The sequence below is a fragment of the Primulina tabacum genome, chromosome 13 (genome assembly GCF_025594145.1).
Source record: "Primulina tabacum isolate GXHZ01 chromosome 13, ASM2559414v2, whole genome shotgun sequence".
Taxonomy (NCBI): Eukaryota; Viridiplantae; Streptophyta; class Magnoliopsida; order Lamiales; family Gesneriaceae; genus Primulina; species Primulina tabacum.
Genome location: NC_134562.1, coordinates 36,605,335 through 36,628,401, shown reverse-complemented (window position 1 = coordinate 36,628,401; position 23,067 = coordinate 36,605,335). Strand labels below are relative to the sequence as shown.

At 34.0% G+C, this 23,067-nt stretch overlaps 3 protein-coding genes across 3 annotated transcripts; all 3 read right to left on the bottom strand.

The window, feature by feature from the left end:
• Positions 1-130: 130 nt before the first annotated feature.
• On the bottom strand, positions 131-1,886 carry LOC142523034 (histone H3.3). Its single transcript, XM_075626676.1, has 5 exons — positions 1,745-1,886; positions 1,004-1,075; positions 836-912; positions 660-750; positions 131-554 (listed from the first exon to the last, which is right to left on the bottom strand). Exons 2-5 carry the CDS (start codon positions 1,073-1,075, stop codon positions 384-386), a joined length of 411 nt encoding a protein of 136 aa, XP_075482791.1. The 5' UTR covers positions 1,745-1,886; the 3' UTR covers positions 131-383.
• A 7,626-nt stretch (positions 1,887-9,512) lies between these two features.
• LOC142522460 (uncharacterized) lies at positions 9,513-16,383 on the bottom strand. The gene is made up of 9 exons (XM_075625878.1): positions 15,647-16,383; positions 13,215-13,421; positions 12,648-12,890; positions 12,384-12,450; positions 12,111-12,299; positions 11,871-11,962; positions 10,592-10,774; positions 10,381-10,517; positions 9,513-10,108 (listed from the first exon to the last, which is right to left on the bottom strand). Exons 1-9 carry the CDS (start codon positions 16,145-16,147, stop codon positions 9,928-9,930), a joined length of 1,800 nt encoding a protein of 599 aa, XP_075481993.1. The 5' UTR covers positions 16,148-16,383; the 3' UTR covers positions 9,513-9,927.
• A 4,179-nt stretch (positions 16,384-20,562) lies between these two features.
• LOC142522286 (homeobox-leucine zipper protein ATHB-16-like) lies at positions 20,563-22,814 on the bottom strand. Its single transcript, XM_075625567.1, has 3 exons — positions 22,189-22,814; positions 21,531-21,889; positions 20,563-21,370 (listed from the first exon to the last, which is right to left on the bottom strand). Exons 1-3 carry the CDS (start codon positions 22,250-22,252, stop codon positions 20,924-20,926), a joined length of 870 nt encoding a protein of 289 aa, XP_075481682.1. The 5' UTR covers positions 22,253-22,814; the 3' UTR covers positions 20,563-20,923.
• Between the last annotated feature and the right edge of the window lie 253 nt (positions 22,815-23,067).

Sequence of the window (23,067 nt, the reverse complement as noted above, 5' to 3'; positions counted from 1 at the left end):
TACAAGACTGCATCCAACACAAGGCAAAAGGCATCGTGAAATTTTCAAAAGTTATCCATAGAAACTTGTCTGAAAAGATTTTCTTAAAATGTCCATTTCAAATGCACTAAATTTATATACCGAAACCCGATTGACTAGGCATGTGAAAGTATTCATCAACGGAGGTGTTAACAAAACAAGATTCAACCAAAACAGTTGCCCCGACTCCCAACACAGAACAATTATAATGACATTTAATGCACATATGCCCAACGGACCGGAACTATAACTAATACTAGAGTTTTAAAAGTATCTTACTTCCACAACATTTCTTAACAGAACGCAAACAAAAGAACACCACCATCCCACACCAACATTACCACTGTAAAGAAAACAGAGGAAGATTATGCACGTTCGCCCCTAATCCTGCGAGCAAGCTGGATATCCTTTGGCATGATTGTCACTCTCTTCGCATGAATGGCACACAAGTTAGTGTCCTCAAATAGACCAACAAGGTAGGCCTCGGCAGCTTCCTGAAGCGCCAAAACAGCATGGCTCTGAAACCGCAGATCAGTCTGCAACCACAGAAACAAATACCAATCAACAACATTCATACAATGCGTCATCACTTCAATTATTCAACATAGAAACACAAAATAACAGGTGGTGGAAAAACTAACCTTGAAATCCTGGGCAATTTCACGAACAAGCCTCTGGAAAGGAAGCTTCCTGATTAAGAGCTCAGTACTCTTTTGGTACTTGCGGATCTCACTGCATGAAATATCAGTTTGATTGTCAAACATTACCCTCACACAACAGATACTGCTGAATTACCCGGAAGGAAGGGATGACTCACCGAAGAGCAACAGTACCAGGACGGTATCGATGTGGCTTCTTCACTCCACCTGTGGTTGGAGCAGACTTACGGGCAGCCTGGGCCAGAAAATTAACCAAATCAAAACACAAAGATCCACATATGAAACAATGCATCACTAATACAGAGCAATGGATGAGGAACAGAAACCTTTGTAGCGAGTTGCTTCCTAGGAGCCTTTCCTCCAGTAGACTTACGAGCAGTTTGCTTAGTACGCGCCATCTACAGATATTAGGAAACAAATTACCGTCAGATCAGTGAGATCACATAATTAACTATTCATAAAGTTGGGTAAATATCAGCAGGCATGTACACGTACAAATGCTGCTAAAATGCAATGCATGCATCTAATATCCCACAAGCTCGGGCAACAAACTTGCCCAAACCGAACAAAAATATAGGCAGAAATAAAATCGATTCGTGAAATGTCTTCTTCCAAATGGGTATCTGTAAACAACTCTGACCTGACTTTCAAAATATGAAAAATCCCAAATTTAATTAGAACAAGGAACGGTGAGGTAAAAGCAGCAAATAACAACATTAAAAAAACCCACAACACATACAAAAATTAATAAATTGTCAATATAAACATAATTTAATGAGCCAAGAGTAACAAGAACTTCTGAAGAAAACCCAGTTTCCCGAATTGAAAGAAAAAAAACTATAAAAAACAGAGCATTTAAACATGGTTCTTTCTCAATATAGAATACAAAAACGAACAGTCAAGGATAAACCTCATCCTAGAATCCAAACCCTAATTTCGTAAGTAATCATAAATCAACATCAATCAAAATAAATATACAAATTGTAGCCAGATTTCATAGATGAACACGAAAAAACACAATCAACAAACAAATAGTAACTGAAAAGAGAGAAAGACGGAAACATAACCTATCGCTAGAAAACCTCTACTCTGATATTCTTCCTCTGCGCAGCAAATGCAGCAAACTCTCGAAGCGCAGTCGGTTGACGTTTATTTATGGGCGTGGAAATTTTGGGATTTTACTGACTATTCATCCAACGGTCAAGAAATTTAGATCAAATCTTTCATCGGACGGCAAGCAATGAGGTGAATTGTGTTTTCTCCTGTCAAATGGACGGCTATTATGTGAAGTTGAATATATGGCACGGATCGAGAGACCATAATTTCTCTTTCCCTATTGGTTGTAATTGGCAACGCCCAGCCCAAGCCCAACACAATAATATCTGTTTCTTAAATAAATAATTAAAAATATATATATAAATATAATAAATAAAATTAAAAAGTGTAAATTTGATAAAAATTTTACAAAGCAAAAACTTGTGTGAGACAGTCTTACGAGTCGTATTTTATGAGACGAATATTTTATTTGGGTCATTCATGAAAAGTTATTATTTTTTATGTTAAGAGTATTACTTTTTATTGTGAATATCGATAGGGTTGACACATATCACAGATAAAGATTCTTACACTTAGAATATGTATACATAATTTTTTTATAATTATGATAGAAGTATATGTAATTAACTCAATTAAAAGAGATTACTTCTAACCAATCCCATTCAAGTCTTATCGATTTTTTCAATTTTTATTTAAATATCTCATGAAATTTTAAATTTTTTTAAATTCTATTATTAATTTATACACGTTAGTAATAAATCAATTAAATTATAAATATTAATAAAAATAAAATAATAATATTCATATTAATAGTACAAATATGACAATAAAAATGTATAATAAATCAACAATATTACTAGAAGTATTAAAACTATTTAAAGAATATATTTTGTTTTAATTTAAAAAAATTAATTTAAAGAAAATTTAAAAGGGGCGGGGGTCCACTTAAACGAAAGTAGGTTAAATCGCCGCTGGAGGGCGAATTTCGTAATCATCAATGGAGATAGATACATATAATTAAAGCAATTGTATTGCATATTACCTAGTAAACGAGTCAAATTACTCCTGAATTCTCAAATCAAAACTCGAAGTTTTGATTTGATCGAGCTCGAGTTACTCGTCTATTTACTCAAATCAAGTTTAACTTTTAATTGTTTTTAATTGTGTGACTCACGAACTGAAATGTTATTTTATTTTTTAAAATTGATATATAGTTTAAAAATATATTTGTCCGTAAAAATATACAAATTAAAACTCTTATTAATACTTTCAAGCTCGATATAGAGTAACTCGATATTTTTACGAGTCGAGCTTGAATTTTAATATCCAATCAAGTTCGAGCCTACAAAATTGAAGTCATACCACTCAAGTTCGACTCGTGTACACTCGTATTATGGACTACTTACACACAGTCCTTTCCGAAAAAAGGTAGGATTCCCTTTGTATTTCATCTCATAAAAACTAATAAGCGAGTTTTATGATAAAACACGAAGTTGTTGAAAAATATATTTAAAATATGAGTATTGAATATTTGAATGTTGAATATTTGAATGTTGAAAATAAGAGTTGTAAATATTGAAAATTAGTGTGTGATGATGTAGGTAATGATGTATTTTATTTTTGGATTATTTGTAAAGATTTCCTATAAATAGATCTCTCATTTGTGAAGAAAATCACAATTGAGTAGAGAGAAAAATATTATAAAGTGTGTAATTTGGTAAATTTTGAGAGTTTGAGATTTTTACTTTTTACCATAAATTTTTACTTTTTCACAACACGTTATCAGCACGAAGCTCTAAAAGTCCTACATACTTTTCCAAGCTCCAAACAGAAGAAAAAGGTAACAAAAATAATTATATTTATTTTACTGTTATTTATTTATTGTGTATTTATTTAATATACAATATAATGTTATTATTAGAAATAATAAAAATAAATTTTTCATAAACTTGTTATAAATCCTGGGAGGATGTTAAGACGACATCCCACACTCCCGATAAGGGATACGACAAGTATAAAAGCCTATAAGGTTTTTAAACAAAATAAATTATGACACTCATTATAATATTATGATATGATATACATAATTATTTAAACATGTCTAATATTATATATATCATATTATTACCATAAAATTATACAAATACATACCTTTATTTTTTTTGTACCCCAACGGTCATAAATGGTAAAAAACGGCTAGTTTTTGCCCTATAAATATGATCTCACAAACACATTCCATCACTCCAACTTTCTCTTCTTCTCTAAAAATTATTCATCATCAAATTTTTCGAAGAAAAAAGAAGATGGCTTTCTCAAGGATATTTTTAATTATTTTGGTTATCATACTCACGAGTCTTTTATTTATCGGAGAATATCCTCCTCGTGCGTTTTCTTTATTTTTACAAATACTTGTACTTGTTGTTTATCCGTTACTTTGTATTGCAATAATTATCAACTAATAAAATGCATCGTAATTTTTTTTAGTACCACCATGTCAAATTTAACAAAGCTCGAATTTGTTGCGCTCGACATCACGGGAAAGAATTATATGCCATGGACTCTAGATGTAGAAATGCATCTTGAGTCATTGGGTCTAAGCGAGATCATTAAAGAAAATGGCATATGCACGTCACAAGAAAAGGCAAGAGCCATGATATTTTTGCGTCGACATCTCGACGATGGATTGAAATGTGAATATCTGACTGAAAAAAATCCCATGGCTTTGTGGAAGGGATTAAAAGAAAGATTCGAACATATAAGAGAAGTTATACTTCCGACCGCCCGGGATGAATGGAATACATTGAGATTCCAAGACTTTAAAAAAGTCAGTGATTACAATTCGGCGATGTATAGAATAATCTCGCAATTAAAATTTTGTGGACATGAGGTCACAGAATCTGATATGCTTGAAAAAACATTTTCCACGTTTCATGCATCAAATATTACTCTACAGCAACAATATAGAGTACGTGGATTCGCGAGATATTCTGAACTCATCGCCTGTCTTCTTGTGGCGGAAAAAAACAACGAGCTATTAATGAGAAATCATCAGTCCCGACCCACTGGATCAACAGCAGTTCCAGAAGTAAATGCTGTAAGTAAAAATGAATTTAAACCTGGAAACCAAAATCAAATTCAAAGACAAGGTTTTGGTCGAGGTCGAGGTCGTGGACGTGGACGTGGACGTGGAATTGGCCGTGGTCGTGGTCAAGGCCGTGGTTTTGAAAATAATCGAGATAGTTATTTTTATAACTCATCTCAAAAGAACGTCCCAAACCATCCACAGAAAAGGCATCATGAGAATACAAGTGTTAATGAGAAGCACTCAAAAAGATATGAAAGTTCTTGTTACAGATGTGGTACTCCAGGACATTGGTCCAAAGTTTGTCGAGCCCCTGAGCACCTTTGTAAACTTTATAAAGAATCATTAAAGGGGAAAGAAAAGGAGACCAACTTCACTGAACGTAGTGACCGTTTGAGTGATTCAACTCATTTTGATGCTGGTGATTTTATGAATGATTTCTCTGGAAATGATCAATATGTTGGTGGGATAGAAATGAACAATATTAATGCTGCAGATTTTCTCAACGATTTCTCTGAAAATGAACAATATAATGGTAGAATATAAATGTACAATAATCTATTTTTCATAGAATAATGTTTTATTGTATAATTATGATTTGTGTTATATTTAAATATATATTACAAGTAATTTATTTCATTGCATATTTTTTTGAAGTTCAAATATGGAAAATGCTATGAGCAAAGCTGAAGTTTGCATACCCGATAGTGGTACTACGCACACTATCCTCCGAGATAAAAGATATTTCTTGGAACTAAAACCAACAAAAACAACGGTGAATACAATATCAGGTCCTGTAGACTTGATTAAAGGATGTGGTAAAGCACAATTTTTGTTACCTAATGGTACAAAATTTTTGATCAATGCTGCTTTATATTCACCACAATCGAAAAGAAATTTGTTGAGTTTTAATGATATATATTCCCATGGGTATGATACTCAAACAATGAATGAAGGGAATGAGAAATATATGTGTCTTATCACATATAAATCAGGAAAGAAATATGTGATTGAAAAACTACCAATGCTCCCTACTGGATTGCATTATACACATATAAGTCCCATTGAATCAAACATGGTAGTTGATAATTCTTCGATATTAACCAATTGGCATGATCGATTGGGACATCCTGGTTCAACAATGATGCGAAGAATTATAGAAAATACACATGGTCATCCACTGAAAGACCAGAAGATCTTTCAGAATAATAAGTTTCAATGTAAAGCATGTTCTCTTGGAAAACTTATTATAAGACCATCACCAGTCAAAATCCAAACTGAATCACCAATGTTTCTTGAACGTATTCAGGGTGATATTTGTGGACCAATCCATCCACCATGTGGACCATTCAGATACTTTATGGTATTGATTGATGCCTCCAGCAGATGGTCACATGTATGTTTATTATCAACTCGAAATGTTGCATTTGCAAGATTACTTGCTCAAATAATAAAATTGAGGAATCAATTTCCCGATTATACAATCAAGAAAATTAGACTTGATAATGCTGGTGAATTTACTTCCCAAACTTTCAATGATTATTGTATGTCTATGGGAATCATTGTTGAGCATCCTGTTGCTCATGTACATACACAGAATGGATTGGCTGAATCATTGATTAAACGTCTGCAAATGATTGCTAGACCAATGATTATGAAAACAAAGCTCCCTATTTCTATATGGGGACATGCAATTTTACACGCTGCTTCATTAATTCGCATCAGACCAAGTGCATATCATAAATACTCCCCATTGCAGCTTGCATTTGGTAAAGAACCAAACATTTCTCATCTGAGAATTTTTGGATGTATGGTGTATGTGCCTATTGCACCACCGCAACGAAAGAAAATGGGACCTCAAAGAAAGGTTGGAATTTATATTGGTTATGATAGTCCATCAATCATTCGATATCTTGAACCTCAGACAGGCGACGTGTTCACAGCACGTTTTGCTGATTGTCATTTTAATGAGGAAATCTTCCTAATGTTAGGGGGAGAACAGAAACATACCGAAAAAGAAATTACATGGTATGTATCATCATTGTTACATCTGGATCCAAGAACAAAACAATGTGAAAAAGATGTACAACAAATTGTACACTTGCAAAGAATAGCAAATCAAATACCAGATGCATTTGCAGACACAAAAGGGGTAACTAAATCATATATACATGCTGCAAATGCCCCTGCTCGAATTGAAATTCCAAAGAAACAAATGGAAGATACTCATGATGTCATTAAACGCCTGAAGCGTGGAAGGCCAGTCGGTTCCAAGGATAAAAATCCTCGAAAAAGAAAATTCATAGAGAAACACGATGATCACAAAATAAAGAATGACGTTTCTGAAGAAACACATGATGATCACAAAATAGAGAATGGTGTTCCTGAAGAAACACATGATGATGAAAATGTTCTGTCAGAACCACAAACTGACGAGAATCATGAAATCTCTATCAATTATATTAATACTGGAAAAATATGGAACCGAAAAGATATAGATGAAATTGATGATATATTTTCTTATAATGTGGCAATCGACATCATAAATGATAACGAAGATCATGAACCAAAATCTTTTGGTGAATGTAAAAATCGGCAGGATTGGATAAAATGGAAAGATGCCATCCAGGTTGAATTAAATTCGCTAAATAAACGTAATGTTTTTGGACCTATAGTCCTTACACCTGAAGGTGTAAAACCTGTTGGATACAAATGGGTTTTTATTCGAAAGCGAAATGAGAAAAATGAAATAGTAAGATATAAAGCTCGACTTGTTGCACAAGGTTTTTCTCAAAGGCCTGGAATTGATTATGAAGAAACATATTCTCCTGTGATGGATGCAATTACGTTTCGGTATTTGATTAGCTTGGCGGTATCTGAAAATTTAGAAATGCGTCTTATGGATGTTGTTACAGCTTACTTATATGGATCACTTGATAGTAATATATATATGAAAATCCCTGAAGGATTTAAGATGCCTGAAGCACAAAGTTCAAAACCCAGGGAATGTTATTCTGTGAAATTACAAAGATCATTATATGGGTTAAAGCAATCAGGTCGAATGTGGTATAATCGACTAAGTGATCACTTGATGAAAAAGGGATATGTAAATAATTCAATATGCCCTTGTGTTTTCATTAAGAAAACAACATCCGGATGCGTAATTATTGCTGTATATGTTGATGATTTAAACATCATTGGAACGAATAAGGAAATTCAAGAAGTTGTGTCATACTTGAAGGAAGAATTTGAAATGAAGGATCTTGGAAAAACCAAGTATTGTCTGGGTTTACAAATTGAACAAAAATAATGTGGAATGTTTGTTCACCAGACAAATTATACAGAAAAGATCCTTAAACGTTTTAATATGGATAAAGCAAATCCTTTAAGTACTCCAATGGTTGTTAGATCATTAAACATAGAAAAGGATCCATTCCGTCCATGTGAAGATGATGAAGATATTCTTGGTCCAGAAGTACCATATCTAAGTGCCATCGGTCCCCTTATGTACCTTACAAATTGTACAAGGCCTGATATATCTTTTGCCGTGAATCTGTTGGCAAGATTTAGCACATATCCAACAAAGAGACACTGGAACGGAATTAAACATATATTCCGTTATCTACGAGGAACGACAGACTTGGGACTTTTGTATTCAAAAGATGCTAATCCAAGTATAATTGGTTATGCTGATGCTGGATACTTATCTGATCCACACAAGGCACGTTCCCAAACTGGATATGTATTTACTCGTGGAGGCACTGCAATATCTTGGCGTTCTCAGAAACAAACGCTCGTAACAACTTCATCAAATCATGCCGAGATTATTGCACTACATGAAGCAAGTCGTGAATGTGTGTGGTTAAAATCAATGACCCAACATATCCAAATTTCATGCGGATTATCATCTGATGAGAAGCCTGTGATACTATATGAAGATAATGCTGCATGTGTTGCTCAAATGAAAGAAGGATACATAAAAAGCGACAGAACTAAACATATTCCTCCTAAGTTCTTCGCATTCACCAAGGAGCTTGAGAAGAATAGATGTATTGATGTTCGTCACATTCAATCAAGTGAAAACTCATCAGATCTCTTCACAAAGGCACTTCCTACGTCAATATTCAGAAAGCACATATATAATATTGGGATGCGCAATCTACGAAATTTGTGAAGAATTGTTCGTGTCAACATGAGGGGGAGTTTACGTGACTGCACTCTTTTTCCCTTACTATGGTTTTTATCCCAATGGGTTTTTCCTAGTAAGGTTTTTAACGAGGCAGTATAAAAACACGTAATGAAGACAATCATTATGATCATCATCACAAGGGGGAGTGTTGAAAAATATATTTAAAATGTGAGTATTGAATATTTGAATGTTGAATATTTGAATGTTGAAAATAAGAGTTGTAAATATTGAAAATTAGTGTGTGATGATGTAGGTAATGATGTATTTTATTTTTGGATTATTTGTAAAGATTTCCTATAAATAGATCTCTCATTTGTGAAGAAAATCACAATTGAGTAGAGAGAAAAATATTATAAAGTGTGTAGTTTGGTAAATTTTGAGAGTTTGAGATTTTTACTTTTTACCATAAATTTTTACTTTTTCACAACAGAAGTTAAATTCATTCTGCACCTAACATAAAAAGCAAGCAACTTTCAAATGTCTATGCAGAGCAATTGACATATAAATATCAAGTGTAACATAAATGGACAAAAAAACATAGATACAAAGGAGGGAAATACATCATCTTTCTCTCGGTTCTAATATACAAAAGGTATGAATTCTATAACATCCTACAAAACCATCCCCAGCATGCGACTAAACCCAACTAACCTAGATGCATTGGAATTATGAACAAAAAACCCAGTATCAGAATAGTCGAATAAGCAGCCGTAAAAAAAGCCGAATTTTGTACACCGAACCATACACGCAGCCGATTCTTAAACTGGAAGAAAGCCATTCCAACTATCACCATAGTCCATAATGTTTGTGATCTGATACTACTGCTTCTGAAAATCTTCTGTCTCTGCTGAAATGTTAGGCATGCACATCGGGACAGACTCTAAATTTCATTAATAAATTTCCCAGTCGCCTTCCCACGATATTTATGAAAAGCTAAAACAATCTGCAACCTTGAAATGATCTGCAAGTCGGTTTAATGCAGGTTGGACGGCTTTTGAATTGACAGCCACGGCATCAGGAAGTTCAGGTATGCAAACTGGTAAATATTGTTCACCATTTTCTCGTAAACAAAATAGAGATAGAACAGCACGGCAGAAAATGAATCTGGAGACAACCAAACATAGCTCAATCATCAGCTAAAGCCGGCATTATTAAGTACTTTTCAGTGGTAATGAATAAATCGTTTTAGCCCCCAATAGATATATGGAACCATATGCATAGACCATGAAAATCTCAACAATTTCTCGTCTTAGACTAGTCAACTGGTTTTCAAGAACCGTTCTCAAAGGCTGCAAGCCGAGGGTTTTCATATTGTTTTCCAGATTCTATTTCAAATATTGATAATTTGGATAATTAAATCAAACTCAAGTGCATACCTAATAATAAGCCGTCGCAAAAATGGATCAGTCAGAAGTTGTGCCCAAACCAGATCGAGGCTAGTCGACGTACAGAGGATCTCCTCCCATTCGGAGAAAGCTGAGATGAGAATGCTTTCTGCGCTGTTGTACATGTCCTAAATGAAAATCAGTCAAAAGAAGTTAAGCTAATTATGTTCCCAAGAGCTTGATTAGGCTACATTTTACGCACCATGCTGTCGGTAGCTAAGTTATAATTAACTAATTGACAGAAAGACTGCAAAGGAGCTGTGAGGAACAAGGTGAATTGACTTCCATTCTGTGCCATACTAAAGCCACTCGAATCCCTGAATGAAGGCCGCAGAGGCGACAGAAATAAAGCAGCAGGTTCACCCCTTTCTGCTCCGTGCAAAACCTGAAAAGAGTTCACGGATCAGAAAATTCAACAGGAAAAAATCACCTAACTTAATTTCCATGCAACCGTAAACTGCCCTCAGATATACGTAGGTAATTAAAAGAAACTAAAACAAGGCTATTCCGGGGAAAGACAATCATCATAATGAGGACTAAAAAAATCCGATTCTTTCTGGTTCTATTTAATGTGCTGGAACTCGTGTACAAGATTAAGTATTATTCAAGGTATATAGATTTTTTTTAAGTAATTATCCTAGTAACAACATACTACAAATGGAAAACCAAATAGACAGCCTTTAGGTATCAGAAACATCTGTAGAGTCACCGAGGGGTTTTCCATTGTGAGATACACTAGTAAACGCCTAGAATTCCGTGGAGAAGACTGAAAAAGAAGGACCAGGAGAGACACCAAGGACACAAATACAAATGCATGCCTCAACGACCAACCCCACAATCAAGCAAATCTAGGCAGCTCAAAAGCCTAAAACTTCTATTTTCAATTTTGTTCAAGAAGTTCCACCAGTGATCATCCTTTCATATTTTAAATCAACAATTATAAGAACAATTATTGCAAAAGCATAATTTTTCTAACAATTCTTTTTAACCAGTCATTGCACTATTTCATCTTTAGTTTTGATTATAGATAATATCAACCCAATCACTATTCTGTAAACTCTCCCTAAATTTAGTTCAAAGTAGGTAAAAGCTCACCAGAACTGACCAAGTTATTGCCTTATTGGTAGTTTCACAAGTTAATGATCTTTAACGCAGATATACAAACACCAATTAAAAACAAGAACAATCTAGTGGTAATTGGACTTTCGAACAACTATCTTTCTCATACGGCCGTATCTACCGCACATTTGTTAGAACTTTAATTGTTTAAAGCACTACACATCTGACTATCACAAACAAGGTACATAAACTGTGAGAATAAGAGTCAAACTATGGACTGCATAAAATCAAGTTCAATTGAAATTCTGATACAAAATTAACATCATCAAAAGTACTGGAGTTCAACTCCTCCAACAGTAACAACTGACCAATGAACCTGACATGCTCGAATAACTAACTCTACAAAGTTTTGACAAACCTGCCTTGAATGCATCGCTGTTGTCACTATCGATTATCAAAAAAAGTGGTCTTCTAGTGAAAGGAATTATATCACCAGGGAAGAGAATATTTGAACCTGCAAATAATATGTAGCTCATAAGCAAGCAGTAGAGAACCGAACCAGCTTGTATTTCTTGGTGGTATCAAAATAAGTAAATGTTTTCGTGCGTGATATATCTCACAGTATGGAGCCAAACTACAAGAAGTTTATTTACTATTCCTACCTCCGTTTCTGCTTGGTCCCAACAACAAATAATTCTCAAAGTAACTGGTGTCCCCCTTTGCACTAATATGATTTTCACACAACCCATTCATCTGCCAATGATTATTATAGGATGAGACACTCTTCATGGAATATTTTCCTGATATTCCAGAGTTTTCCATTTGCGAAGTGCTACAATGACCAGAATTTCCTGCATCCGGAACATGATCTGAGTTGAAAGGATGACGTAGAATATCCAGCTCATGTAAGCAATCAATTTTATCTGAAAGCTAACCTGGGGCTGACATGTATATTAACACAACACTATCTGGAGGAAGTTCCTCGCAAACTTTTGCAATCACCTGCCAGTAAGTGTGAAGCACTTGTAAATATGTGTGGTTAGAACTCCGTATGGAATTACGTGCCAATTCGCATGTTAATAATTATCATGATTAAACTTTTTTTAGTGATCAGATGCACAGTAGCTTTTAGAACATGCTTGAAACTTCCTAATGCAATTATATAACAGTAAATGATACATCAAGATCCAACAACTCACAGCTATCAATTGTGGCACAGATGGACGATAGAGAACAGCTTTTTTGGGATTTGGAGGTAACGTTGGATCTGTCATATCTGCAACCAAATTTATATCTATCAATCCTGAAGAGGCAGAATGATCAGCCAGTAAACCATTTTGTCTTGATTCAAGAGTATGCTTCTGATAAAAAGAACCACTAGGTTCCCATTCCAAACATTGCAGCATCCTGAAAGTATCTAAAGTGAGTTCTGCAAATTTCACCTGCAGAAAAGTCGAAGCATAATTGGAAGCATTAGTTAGATTATTGTGGAAAGATATATATTAATTTGTAATTTATTGTGTGATTCATAACAGAAATCAGGAAGATTGTGATTTTTTTTTATTTTGTTACGATATCCTATAAGTAATGGGATTTGACAGATTTGATAGACTCGTTTAATTCTAGGACTTTATCTAAGATTTCTACAAAACCATGAAGTCGTATCTTTTCTGAATAATAAAAAATATATATATAATTTATATTTTGCACGATTATAATATATCAAGAGCTAACAATATTCAATTTCAAATACATAAATCTATAACCTCATTTTTGTGATAGCTTGTCAACACTGCATCTCTAAACTTCAGAAGTCTCTTTGCATGAAATTTAGCCACGAATGGGAGAGACACTGGATGTGAATCAAACAGGGCAGTATAACGAAAAGGCCTAGCACTCAGGATTGCTGAATCAGCCTTTGTGAACCGAACAGTTTCTTTCACCACCAGGTTCCATTCTTTGAAGTTAGTATCCTGAAGGAAAAGCTTGCGCAGTGTTAGCTATACTTAACAGCAAAAAAGGTAATCTGTTTACAAGAGAAACCATATGGCTAATCAATGGATAGAGATATAAAAACTCAAAAAACGAGAGATTAAAAATAACTTAAGGAATGATAAGATATGAGTATCTATCATGAGATAGGTGATCATTGTTTGCAAAGAAATGCCACTTACAAAACAAACAACATAGTCAAACTATTTCTCATAGGACGAGAAGTACCTGAACTAAATATCGTTGTGTTTCTCAAAATGATAAATATTGTTTCGACAATTTATTCTTAAGTGCAACTAAAAAAACGTCTTGGAACATTAATATAACTAATTTTACAGAACCATAAGAGAAAAATTCAAACAACTTAATTTATACATTGGACTAAGGGGAAGCTCTGATATGAGAACAAGATTAGCATGCAAAAGGAAGTTATCTCCATTCCATTCTCATCGCCACCTCTTTTATCTAACTTCTTCCATCATTTTACATTTTCTTTTTCAATTTTTATGAGCACTCGCTTTTTTGAAGAGTAGATTATCTATACAATCTTTCAATCCCTACAACTATCCACAAAGATCCAACAATAGCTGCTCTCGTTGACCAAGATGTAATAAATGCAAATGAAGTAACAAAGGTTCTCAAAGCTATGAAATGCAAATTCTACACGATACAACAAAATCTGTAACAATTTATGCAATCAATTGATGCCAAGAAGGAAGATCTAATATGCCAGTTGCCAATCTTATAAAAATCAGATTACAACAGGGGGTTCACATAAGATATCACAGTTTCAAAATGACAGAATCCAACATCAATATGGTGGCGGCATTTGTTGTTTGGGAAGAAGGTTTGACCGAATATTTGCAATTTTGCTATCCGATGCACTAGATTGTTAAGTAGTAAATTGCGAATGAATTTTAGTGTTACTCCCAGAAAAACTAATTACCTAACTGCCAAAACCGATTTAACTCTACCAAGTAAGACAAATCAAAAGTAGATGATCTTTTACCATAACTAACTTATTAGAGACTCGATATGGGTTTCGAAGGAAATGAACAACTCAACGCCATAAAATATAAAATCAATTATTGTAAAAACAACTAGGATACATGTAGATACCTAACTGAGTAGATCACGTAATTACAAATAATCAAATTCAAGCTTTGCATCAATTCACATTCTCTGAGTCACCCCTCTCTAAAATCTTCTGGAGGCTACATGCATCTAGTTCTGCCTAAGACTTCAATACTAGTTCGATCTATTCAAGATTTAGCACTGTTATGAGCATTAATGTATTGAGTGCTTCCTAGTAAAGTCTGAAATTTTGAAAAATATTACACGCTTATTGGAGACACTTTTTATGGTTGTATGGAGCTGAACGGACATGGTGCTTAAATACCATCAATCATTTGCTCGATGTCCAGTTAAAAAACCAAAATTCCTGCCATGTAGTAGTAGTAAATAAAAAAAATGCAACCAATTTCATGCAAGACTAGTGAACATTATGTCTGAAATCCATATTGATTTTCTCATGCCGACCTAAAGTAACAATGCCATACAGACTGAACAAACAATAATAGATAAAAATTCAGGCTTTCGTGCAAATGAATTTATAATAAGGATATGAAATGAAGGGAAGAAATCTTGAGACACCATATCGTTTGCATAGGTGTCTCTGTCAAGCCTGGTAATTTCTCTGGTAAAACGAGCTACTAAAGTCTAGATAACGTAATGGATCAGTACTCATGTTTAACATTATCATATATGTATCTCAACAATCATTATCTTTTTCAACCAATCCAAAAACTAATAATAACCGATCAAAAAATTCATTATCTCTTGCATAGTTAGCACAAGATTTTGACCAACGGGAATTTTCTTATTCCAACCCGCCAATTAAGTTCAATGTCATCGAAAAATCTATTGTTGTAATTGGAAATAAAAGGCACACACACACACACACACACACACACACACACACACACACACACTTTTAGAAACTTAACACATCCTCAACAATAAGCATGTAATCTCAGGCGGAAATATTAAAAGAAAAAACCTTTGAATCCCTGAACAAAAAGAATCAATTCAAACAAGTAAACGATGAACTCGAGATGTACACAGCAGAACAAAAAACACTACACGTAAGTAAACAACCGCAACAAGATCCAGGAATTCAAGAGAAAAGTAAAAAAGAAAAACATACCTGAAAATTAAACTTACTCTCATCAACAAGGTCCTTCAACTTTTCGACGAGCAACTTCACCATATCAACGCGATTCAAAATTAAAGAAACCATGAAAAACCTTGCGTAAAACCTCAGCTCCTTGAACCTAACCCCACGATCCTTCCTTGAACCCTCAAAATAGTTCCTATTAAAAATGGCTTCGTAAAATATATACGCCTCGAGAAGAAACCTGGCCTCGCTGGTTCTCAAGTACTGGTTGAAATAGAGCTGCCCAATCCTGGAAGCGATCTCCCCAATCTCCCATCTCTGTAGCCCGCACTCCACCAACTTTGCCCGATTTTCCTGCTGATACTTCCACAGGCGCATGTAAGCTTTGAAAACTTTGTGGAAAAACTGACCGTGGTGCAGCCCAATCCCGCCGTAGGGATGCAGCGGCGCGTCTCGCACACTCGCGAATTTCCGCTCGGCCCTCTCCACCAAATCGCGAAACGTCCTCGGAACTAAATCCTCCCTCGACATCAGGAGTCAAAGCGGAAAGAAAAATCGAAATACAAGTTTCTTGAGCTTTATTTATATGATTTTCCTCGACGTTTCCTCAACTCACCTGGGTTTGAATCACCAAAAATCGAATGATTCAACAACGATTAGGCCTTCTGCGCTTGCATTAATCAATGAATTAGGTAGCAGAGAAGATGTGTGCGTGCGACTTGCGTCAAAATATTCTATTTTTGTTTTTGTTTTTTTCTTTTTTTACTTTTGTTGTTATTTGTTTACTAATTCTCAAGGATATTCACTACCATCGCATTACGTAAATTTCTAATTAAGAGAGGGTAGTTCTCATGTTAAACGATATCACGAATTTTTATTTGTGAGACGGGTCAATTTTAACGATATTTATAATAAAATGTAATACTCTTAGCATAAAAAGTAATATTTTTTCATGAATGATACAAATAAGAGATTTGTCTCACAAAATAACACTCGTGAGATCGTATCAAACAAATTTTTACCATTGTATTCAAAGGGTTATTTGCCCATTATTGTTTTGATTTCTCCATCAATTTTAATAATATAACGTATCAAAATCAAAAAAAAAAAACAAACAAACAAACAAACTTTCTCTATTTCTTACGGGACACTTCAAAATTGATTATAGCCATAAAATAAAACAAGATAATCACACAACCATGTCTCTGTCTAATATCGAACTCCAAATTATGACTCAACAATGGAAAAATCAAGAATTTATTTCATCGTCAGCATGGATTCTATAAATTTTGTTCATAAAAATTTCGATCTATAGTACTTTATTTCATGCAAATGAAAGCACATTTTGCATTTCAATAGTTGACTTTTAAACTACATATCTTGATTTTCTTTTTGGTAATGATTATGGCTAAATATGTATAATGGGTCCTACACCCATGATTTATTCATACTCGAATGCTTTTTTTGAGATCAATGCTTATCATTTTATTTATGACATGCATGCATGGATTATGTTTGAAGGAATTTTACAAATGTATAAAAAATTGTATACGATTCCTTAATCTCGAGTTTATATGAGAGAAAAAAACGAGCTTTTTCTCTCATAAAATTGAGGGATATCACACATGATTTATTAATTATTAATTTATGAGTTGAAATTTTATTTTCTTCGCCCAAATTTTTTTTTTGGGGGGGGGCAAAGTTATGTATGTGAATTGTGTCTTTTTTTGGTGAAACAAGTAATGAGCGATCCAAAAATATATTATATTAAAAATCGTCAAATTGTCAAAACGACGTCATTTCGACAAGGTTGTGGCGTTTAAATATTCCAAATAAAATCAAGCAATGTATGATACTTTTTTGCTCGTGTGCAGCTCGCTGCAAGAGGCAGATATGATAACGAGCCAGGTTTAAATTTGTCTGGCTGGATGCATATTAGACTTGGTGAGGTGGGTTTATAAGCGGGTCCGAGGAGTTGACTCATGGAGCCATTATATACTTATATATATATATTATTCATAATATACTTTTATATTTTTTTATATGAATGAAGAATGTCTTAATCTATAATTTTAATTTTTAATATTTTAAAATTAAAATAATTTTATTCTATAATGATATGTTTAATATTAAAATATTATAATTATAATTTTTTTTAGAGAGTGACATCTTGAGAAATTCTCGTATGCCAAGTTGCTGACATCGTAACGCTTGATCTAGTTGGCTAAATGAACTTTAAAAGAGTTATGTCATATCTTAACGGGTAATAATGTCTCTGTTGGGGACAAAACCGATAGTGGGAAAATTGCAAGACTAATATCTAAGAATATGAAATAACACCAGCATATGAATACGAACCTCCCCGAACTCACGTGCCTACCAGCCCGACCTATTACCACTCAAATAGGTGTAATCTATGGTGTAATAATTATATGAAAATAAAATTACTTCTTGACTAATAATTATAGATTTTTAACTCAATGATAAGCTTTGATAATAAGAATTAACTTTCATATGCACTGTGGTTTTGCAAGGTAGCAAAATCTGTGTGGCATCTCTCGACCCTTTGGCCTTTAATTTTCAAGTTTCCACGGTCATACATTTATGGATTTAATGTGTTGGATTGTTGACGATGGACGAGGCGATGCTCTTGGGAGTTTGGCTATGATATCATGGAGCCCGTGCGTGTCAGGAAATAAATGTTTTTGAACATCAACAGACAGAGGCAGTCGATCTGTTTGCCCGAGCTAACCGTTAATGGGGTGATTTTTTGTTATGTCGATCATCACCTACTGTTCGAATGACGTCGCAGCAGCATGATCTTTGATGGGTGCCTCCAAATCCCGGCATGAAAATCAATGTCCACGCATCGGTGAAATCTGATCAACATTTCTTTGGGTAATTGGCGTAGCAGGTCAAGATGAAAATAGTGTGGTGTGACTTGTGCGGATCAGGTGTTTCCCAGGAATATTTTTCACCACACATGGCTGAAGTGCTTGCGGTTAGAGATATAGTCCGAATAGCATTTCTTCACCAACTTCGGACGATTGAAACAGATGCTGTCAATGATTTTAACCATATTTCTCCGTTAACGATGGCTGCTCCAGTTATTGATGAAACTCGGATGGCATGCAACCACATTCCGGCCTCTGTTATTCAACAGTTTCCACGCCAATCTAATAAATTGACACAATTTCTCGCAACCGAAGGACTACAGTCTACATTTGAGCTCTTACTCAGAGTATGTTGACTCTATTCCTTATGACTTACATTCTGTTTTAAAGAAGACCTTGTGAGGCAATGAATAAAAATGTTCTTCAAAAAAAAAAAAACATTCGATACCATTTATATTTTTTCTTTTATCATTATCTATACAATATATAAAGTTTGACACTCTTACTGACCCGACTTTGTCGCACCAATCTATTTTTACGAAAATATCTTATTCATTTAGATAAGTAATATAACTATAATATTTAATTCATTTTACAAATTCTAAAATATGCAGATTATCTCTATAAATTATATATTGAATATAATTTTATTATCCTTGTACAAATAAAGATTTAAAAAATAAAAATAAATCAACTCGATCTATTAATGATCATGATCATTATTTATATACGTAATAGTAATTATTTTACACATATTCATTAATATGATATAATAATCTTAGGTGTAGAATAAATCACCTCGATGGTATGCTATGATCTAAATAAACAAATAAATATATAAAATACCATAAAATTTAAAAGTAACAAAAAAACTTTCTACTTATCTTAATCAGTTATCAATAAATATTATAAAAAAATAGCGTATTAAAATTATATTTTTTTCATAAAAATTCGATGATGTATCAGAAGATATCGTACATAAAAAATAATATATTTACATATAATGCTTGCAGGACTTGTGATTATATGATGGATATATACGTAGCATGCGTCGATGCATATAAAAATGTGAACCAAACTCACAATAAAGGAAGCAAAAGCAGTCAAAAAAAATGGGGGAGGATTTATGAAGTACATGTGAATATTTAATTTTTTTAAGTAAATCATCACATATTAAATATCCATGTTAATTATGTTGAGACAGAAATTTTAGATTTTTGAAAAATTCTATATATAATATTAAAATATTTTTGCTTATTAAAATATTTTTGCGCCGTTGAGGATAATATAATATCAAATATAGCACATGATAAAACCTATAGAAAGATTAATTTGAAGTAACTTTAATTAATTTACTAACACATACTTAGTTCCAAAAAAAAAAAAAGAGGTGCAAGTTTTCAAGTAGGGTATGATTTGTAAGTTAAATACTGTAAACCTTTGACATGCCTTTAAGCTAAAAGTATTAGCATTAAACTTTAAATATGAATTGAATTGATCCGTCTGATAGAGATAAACTCGTGAGATCGTCTCACAAAAAATCTGCTCTTATTTTATATATGTTATTTAGTATTTGTAATTTTTTTTTATAATTTAGTGGACAAATGTAGATATTATTTTAGACCAGTACCGCATAGAAAATCATGAACTATGGATGCAAGGTGACAAAGTATCAAAGTTCTTATGAATATCGAAACTAGATCAAAGCTAAATGTGTGCGACTGATCAACTCTGTTATAAATATATTCATGAGACGGATCAACTCTATTCATATTTATAATAAAAAATAATATTTTTTCAAAGACGGTCTAATAAAATATTGTCTGACAAAACTGACCATAAAACCGTCTCAGAAGAGTCTTCACGTGATGCATTTCCATGTCCTAGCAGTACTCAAATGGAACGAAAGTTTCATTCATTTTATCGATTTTTATACAACAATCTAATACTAGCTAGCCTTAAATTTGATAATGGAAAATAAATACCTAGTAAAATTTTGCAATCTGAAAAAACATTCATCATCAACTCAAAGATCAAGAGAAGTAGCAATGGTAAAGACATAAAACATACATATATATTAGCCACTCTTTTAAACTTGCACCATGTGGAGTGGATTTCTTGAAACCGAATAATTAAAGCATGATAGTGAAATATTATTCCCTTGCCATACCTACACGCTTATGCCTCTCCCTTGTTCCCCACACCCCACGTGAACTCTGAGCACCATCCTCTGGACCTCTACAATTTCCGACAGTGCTTAAAATTACATGTGCTAAGTCCAAGAATCATATCACTATACAAAATTGTCTTGGCTTTGGGTGACTATGGCCTGATCTTGTTTGATATACATCTTCTTTTTCAACTTTTGCCTTATTATGAGCTTCTTCTTTTTTTTTCCCTGACGAAATGATTTTCAATTCCATTCATCAGGGCAGTACCAATGGAGGGTTGGAGCTTGAGCATCAGAAAACAGAGAACCGCAAGATTCCTCGTCAAGAAAATTGTGTTCTACGATCTTGACAAACTGTGGTTGGGATTGGGGATTGTGAGCATCTCCAAGAACGCTTGCACTCGCTTTAAAATCAGAAAAGTTGAAACTTAGATCCATAGAAGAGGTGGATCCATTTCGAGAATCTAAGAATTGATGTGGGCTATTGTCCTCGTTCAAGATTGCACTCGAATCTGTACTATCAGAGCATCCGATGTTTCCATTATGATTCACATGGTTATGCTCACAAGGGACTGTTTCATGTCCAAGTTTACCTTTTTCTGCGTCAGAAACCATTGTTGCCTCTACTTTCCCAGAAACTTTGCTCTCACTTTTACCATCTTCATCATCCTTCGAGTTTACTTCTTGGATCTACAAAAGGATATAAGAAGATTAAAGAAAAATGGAATCAAGAGGTCATGCTAATCGACATAGTTTCATAACGTTGAAAATTACATATTTTTCTCTCAAGAGAAGAGAGGCAAGAAATAATCAAGATTCCGCTTTTTTGCTCTTTCTAATAAATTATTACCTCCTTGGTCAAAATATCATTATCACGCTGCAGAGTTTCATAGTCGTGCTTGAGGGCGTCATAACTGGCTTTGAGGATGCCATAATCTCTTTCCAGTTGCTTGGTTTTCCACCGTGCACGGCGGTTTTGGAACCAAATAGCCACCTGTCTTGGCTGCAAGCCAAGTTCTTGTGCAAGCTTCACTTTCCTGTCAGGTTCAAGTTTGTTTTCAACTTCAAAATTCTTCTCCAATGCCTTCACTTGTTCAACCCTCAATCTTCTTTTCTTCTCCATAACATGCTTACATTCTTCAACTAACCCTTCAACAAAGGTCCCAAACTCCCCCGAGTACATGGGATTGTTCTCTTGATCACGTTCATCTGCACAAGTCGGAAAATCAGCACCACCGGAAGTAAACTTCATGTAATTATTATATTGTCCCACGGGAAGAAAGAAGAGATCCCGAAATGGTTAAAACAAGGGAAACGAAAATTCTTACCAATTAAAGGAAACAAAAGATTGAACCTTTGATAAGAAAACCTCACAAATCATGAATGGAAATAGTGCAGGGACAAGAAAACATAATGAGGGAATGTTGGAATTTATTGGATAACAAATCAGATCCATTAAAACTTAAACCAAGAGTAAAAAAAAGAAAGGAATATTTGATGCTAATCACCTGTAGACTCTGGACAGATGGACATCAAATCACCCAAGGAATCAGAACTATTTGGTCTCTTCATGCTCGATGATCGATCAAACTGGAAAATGGCATTCTATATCTACAAGTAGTTAGCAGTATTTTGTTGTAAACAAACAACTCAAGGATGAATTTATAAGTTTAATTTCATTCGTTTCAGCAGCAAATCTTTTCATTTGGAATGAGGGGACATGGTAGTCAATATCCCATCACCCCAAACTTTCCCAAAAGGTGCAGTTTCGTATGCACGTAAATTCAATACGCGTCTCTTGTTCTTTGATACTCATCCTTTCTTTTTCATCACTTCCTCTAACTCTGCACCCATCGGAAAGAAGGAAAAAAAAAAGCAACGACAACCTAAAACCCAAGAAAGAAAAAAAAAAGATCTCGAAGACAATTACAATCCACCAAAAGCAAAACAAACTAAAAGATGGAAATATTCCCAATCTTCATTTACACGATTACTCAATAAAATTCGAGAGGCATTTAATGTTCAGGGGCTAGAAAAGTTCGACAGAAGAAGTTGAGGGGTGGTCGGGAGAAGATCGGTGGCAGCATCAGATCAGCTGAGATCACTGCTGGACTAGTCTTACAAGTTGCAACCTTGCTGTATCTATAAATAAAACCAACTACGGTTACACATGTGGTCAGAATCTGACTGGGGTTAGGTGCATTTTGCAACTTTGGGTCAGATGAAATGAACTCCAAATTCAAGGCAAATGAAAAATGCTTGGCCCACCACAAGAAATTTTCAACTATTCGATGACATTTTTAAATATTTTAAATATAATATAGTATATAAGACAATCAATACATTAATTATAGCGTATTATAATTTGATATTAAAATTAATCATTA

What these genes read in the sequence shown, in the direction of transcription:
- LOC142523034 (XM_075626676.1), bottom strand. Translation starts at nt 1,075, where the DNA reads ATGGCGCGTACTAAGCAAACTGCTCGTAAGTCTACTGGAGGAAAGGCT. An exon ending in GGAAGCAACTCGCTACAAAG is followed by an intron (nt 913 to 1,003) that starts GTTTCTGTTCCT and finishes TTTCTGGCCCAG; the next exon opens with GCTGCCCGTAAGTCTGCTCC. An exon ending in CCTGGTACTGTTGCTCTTCG is followed by an intron (nt 751 to 835) that starts GTGAGTCATCCC and finishes TATTTCATGCAG; the next exon opens with TGAGATCCGCAAGTACCAAA.
- LOC142522460 (XM_075625878.1), bottom strand. Translation starts at nt 16,147, where the DNA reads ATGTCGAGGGAGGATTTAGTTCCGAGGACGTTTCGCGATTTGGTGGAG. An exon ending in AATATACATGTCAGCCCCAG is followed by an intron (nt 12,300 to 12,383) that starts GTTAGCTTTCAG and finishes TTCCGGATGCAG; the next exon opens with GAAATTCTGGTCATTGTAGC. An exon ending in GGGACCAAGCAGAAACGGAG is followed by an intron (nt 11,963 to 12,110) that starts GTAGGAATAGTA and finishes TATTATTTGCAG; the next exon opens with GTTCAAATATTCTCTTCCCT.
- LOC142522286 (XM_075625567.1), bottom strand. Translation starts at nt 22,252, where the DNA reads ATGAAGAGACCAAATAGTTCTGATTCCTTGGGTGATTTGATGTCCATC. An exon ending in CATCTGTCCAGAGTCTACAG is followed by an intron (nt 21,890 to 22,188) that starts GTGATTAGCATC and finishes CGACTTGTGCAG; the next exon opens with ATGAACGTGATCAAGAGAAC. An exon ending in ATGATATTTTGACCAAGGAG is followed by an intron (nt 21,371 to 21,530) that starts GTAATAATTTAT and finishes ATCCTTTTGTAG; the next exon opens with ATCCAAGAAGTAAACTCGAA.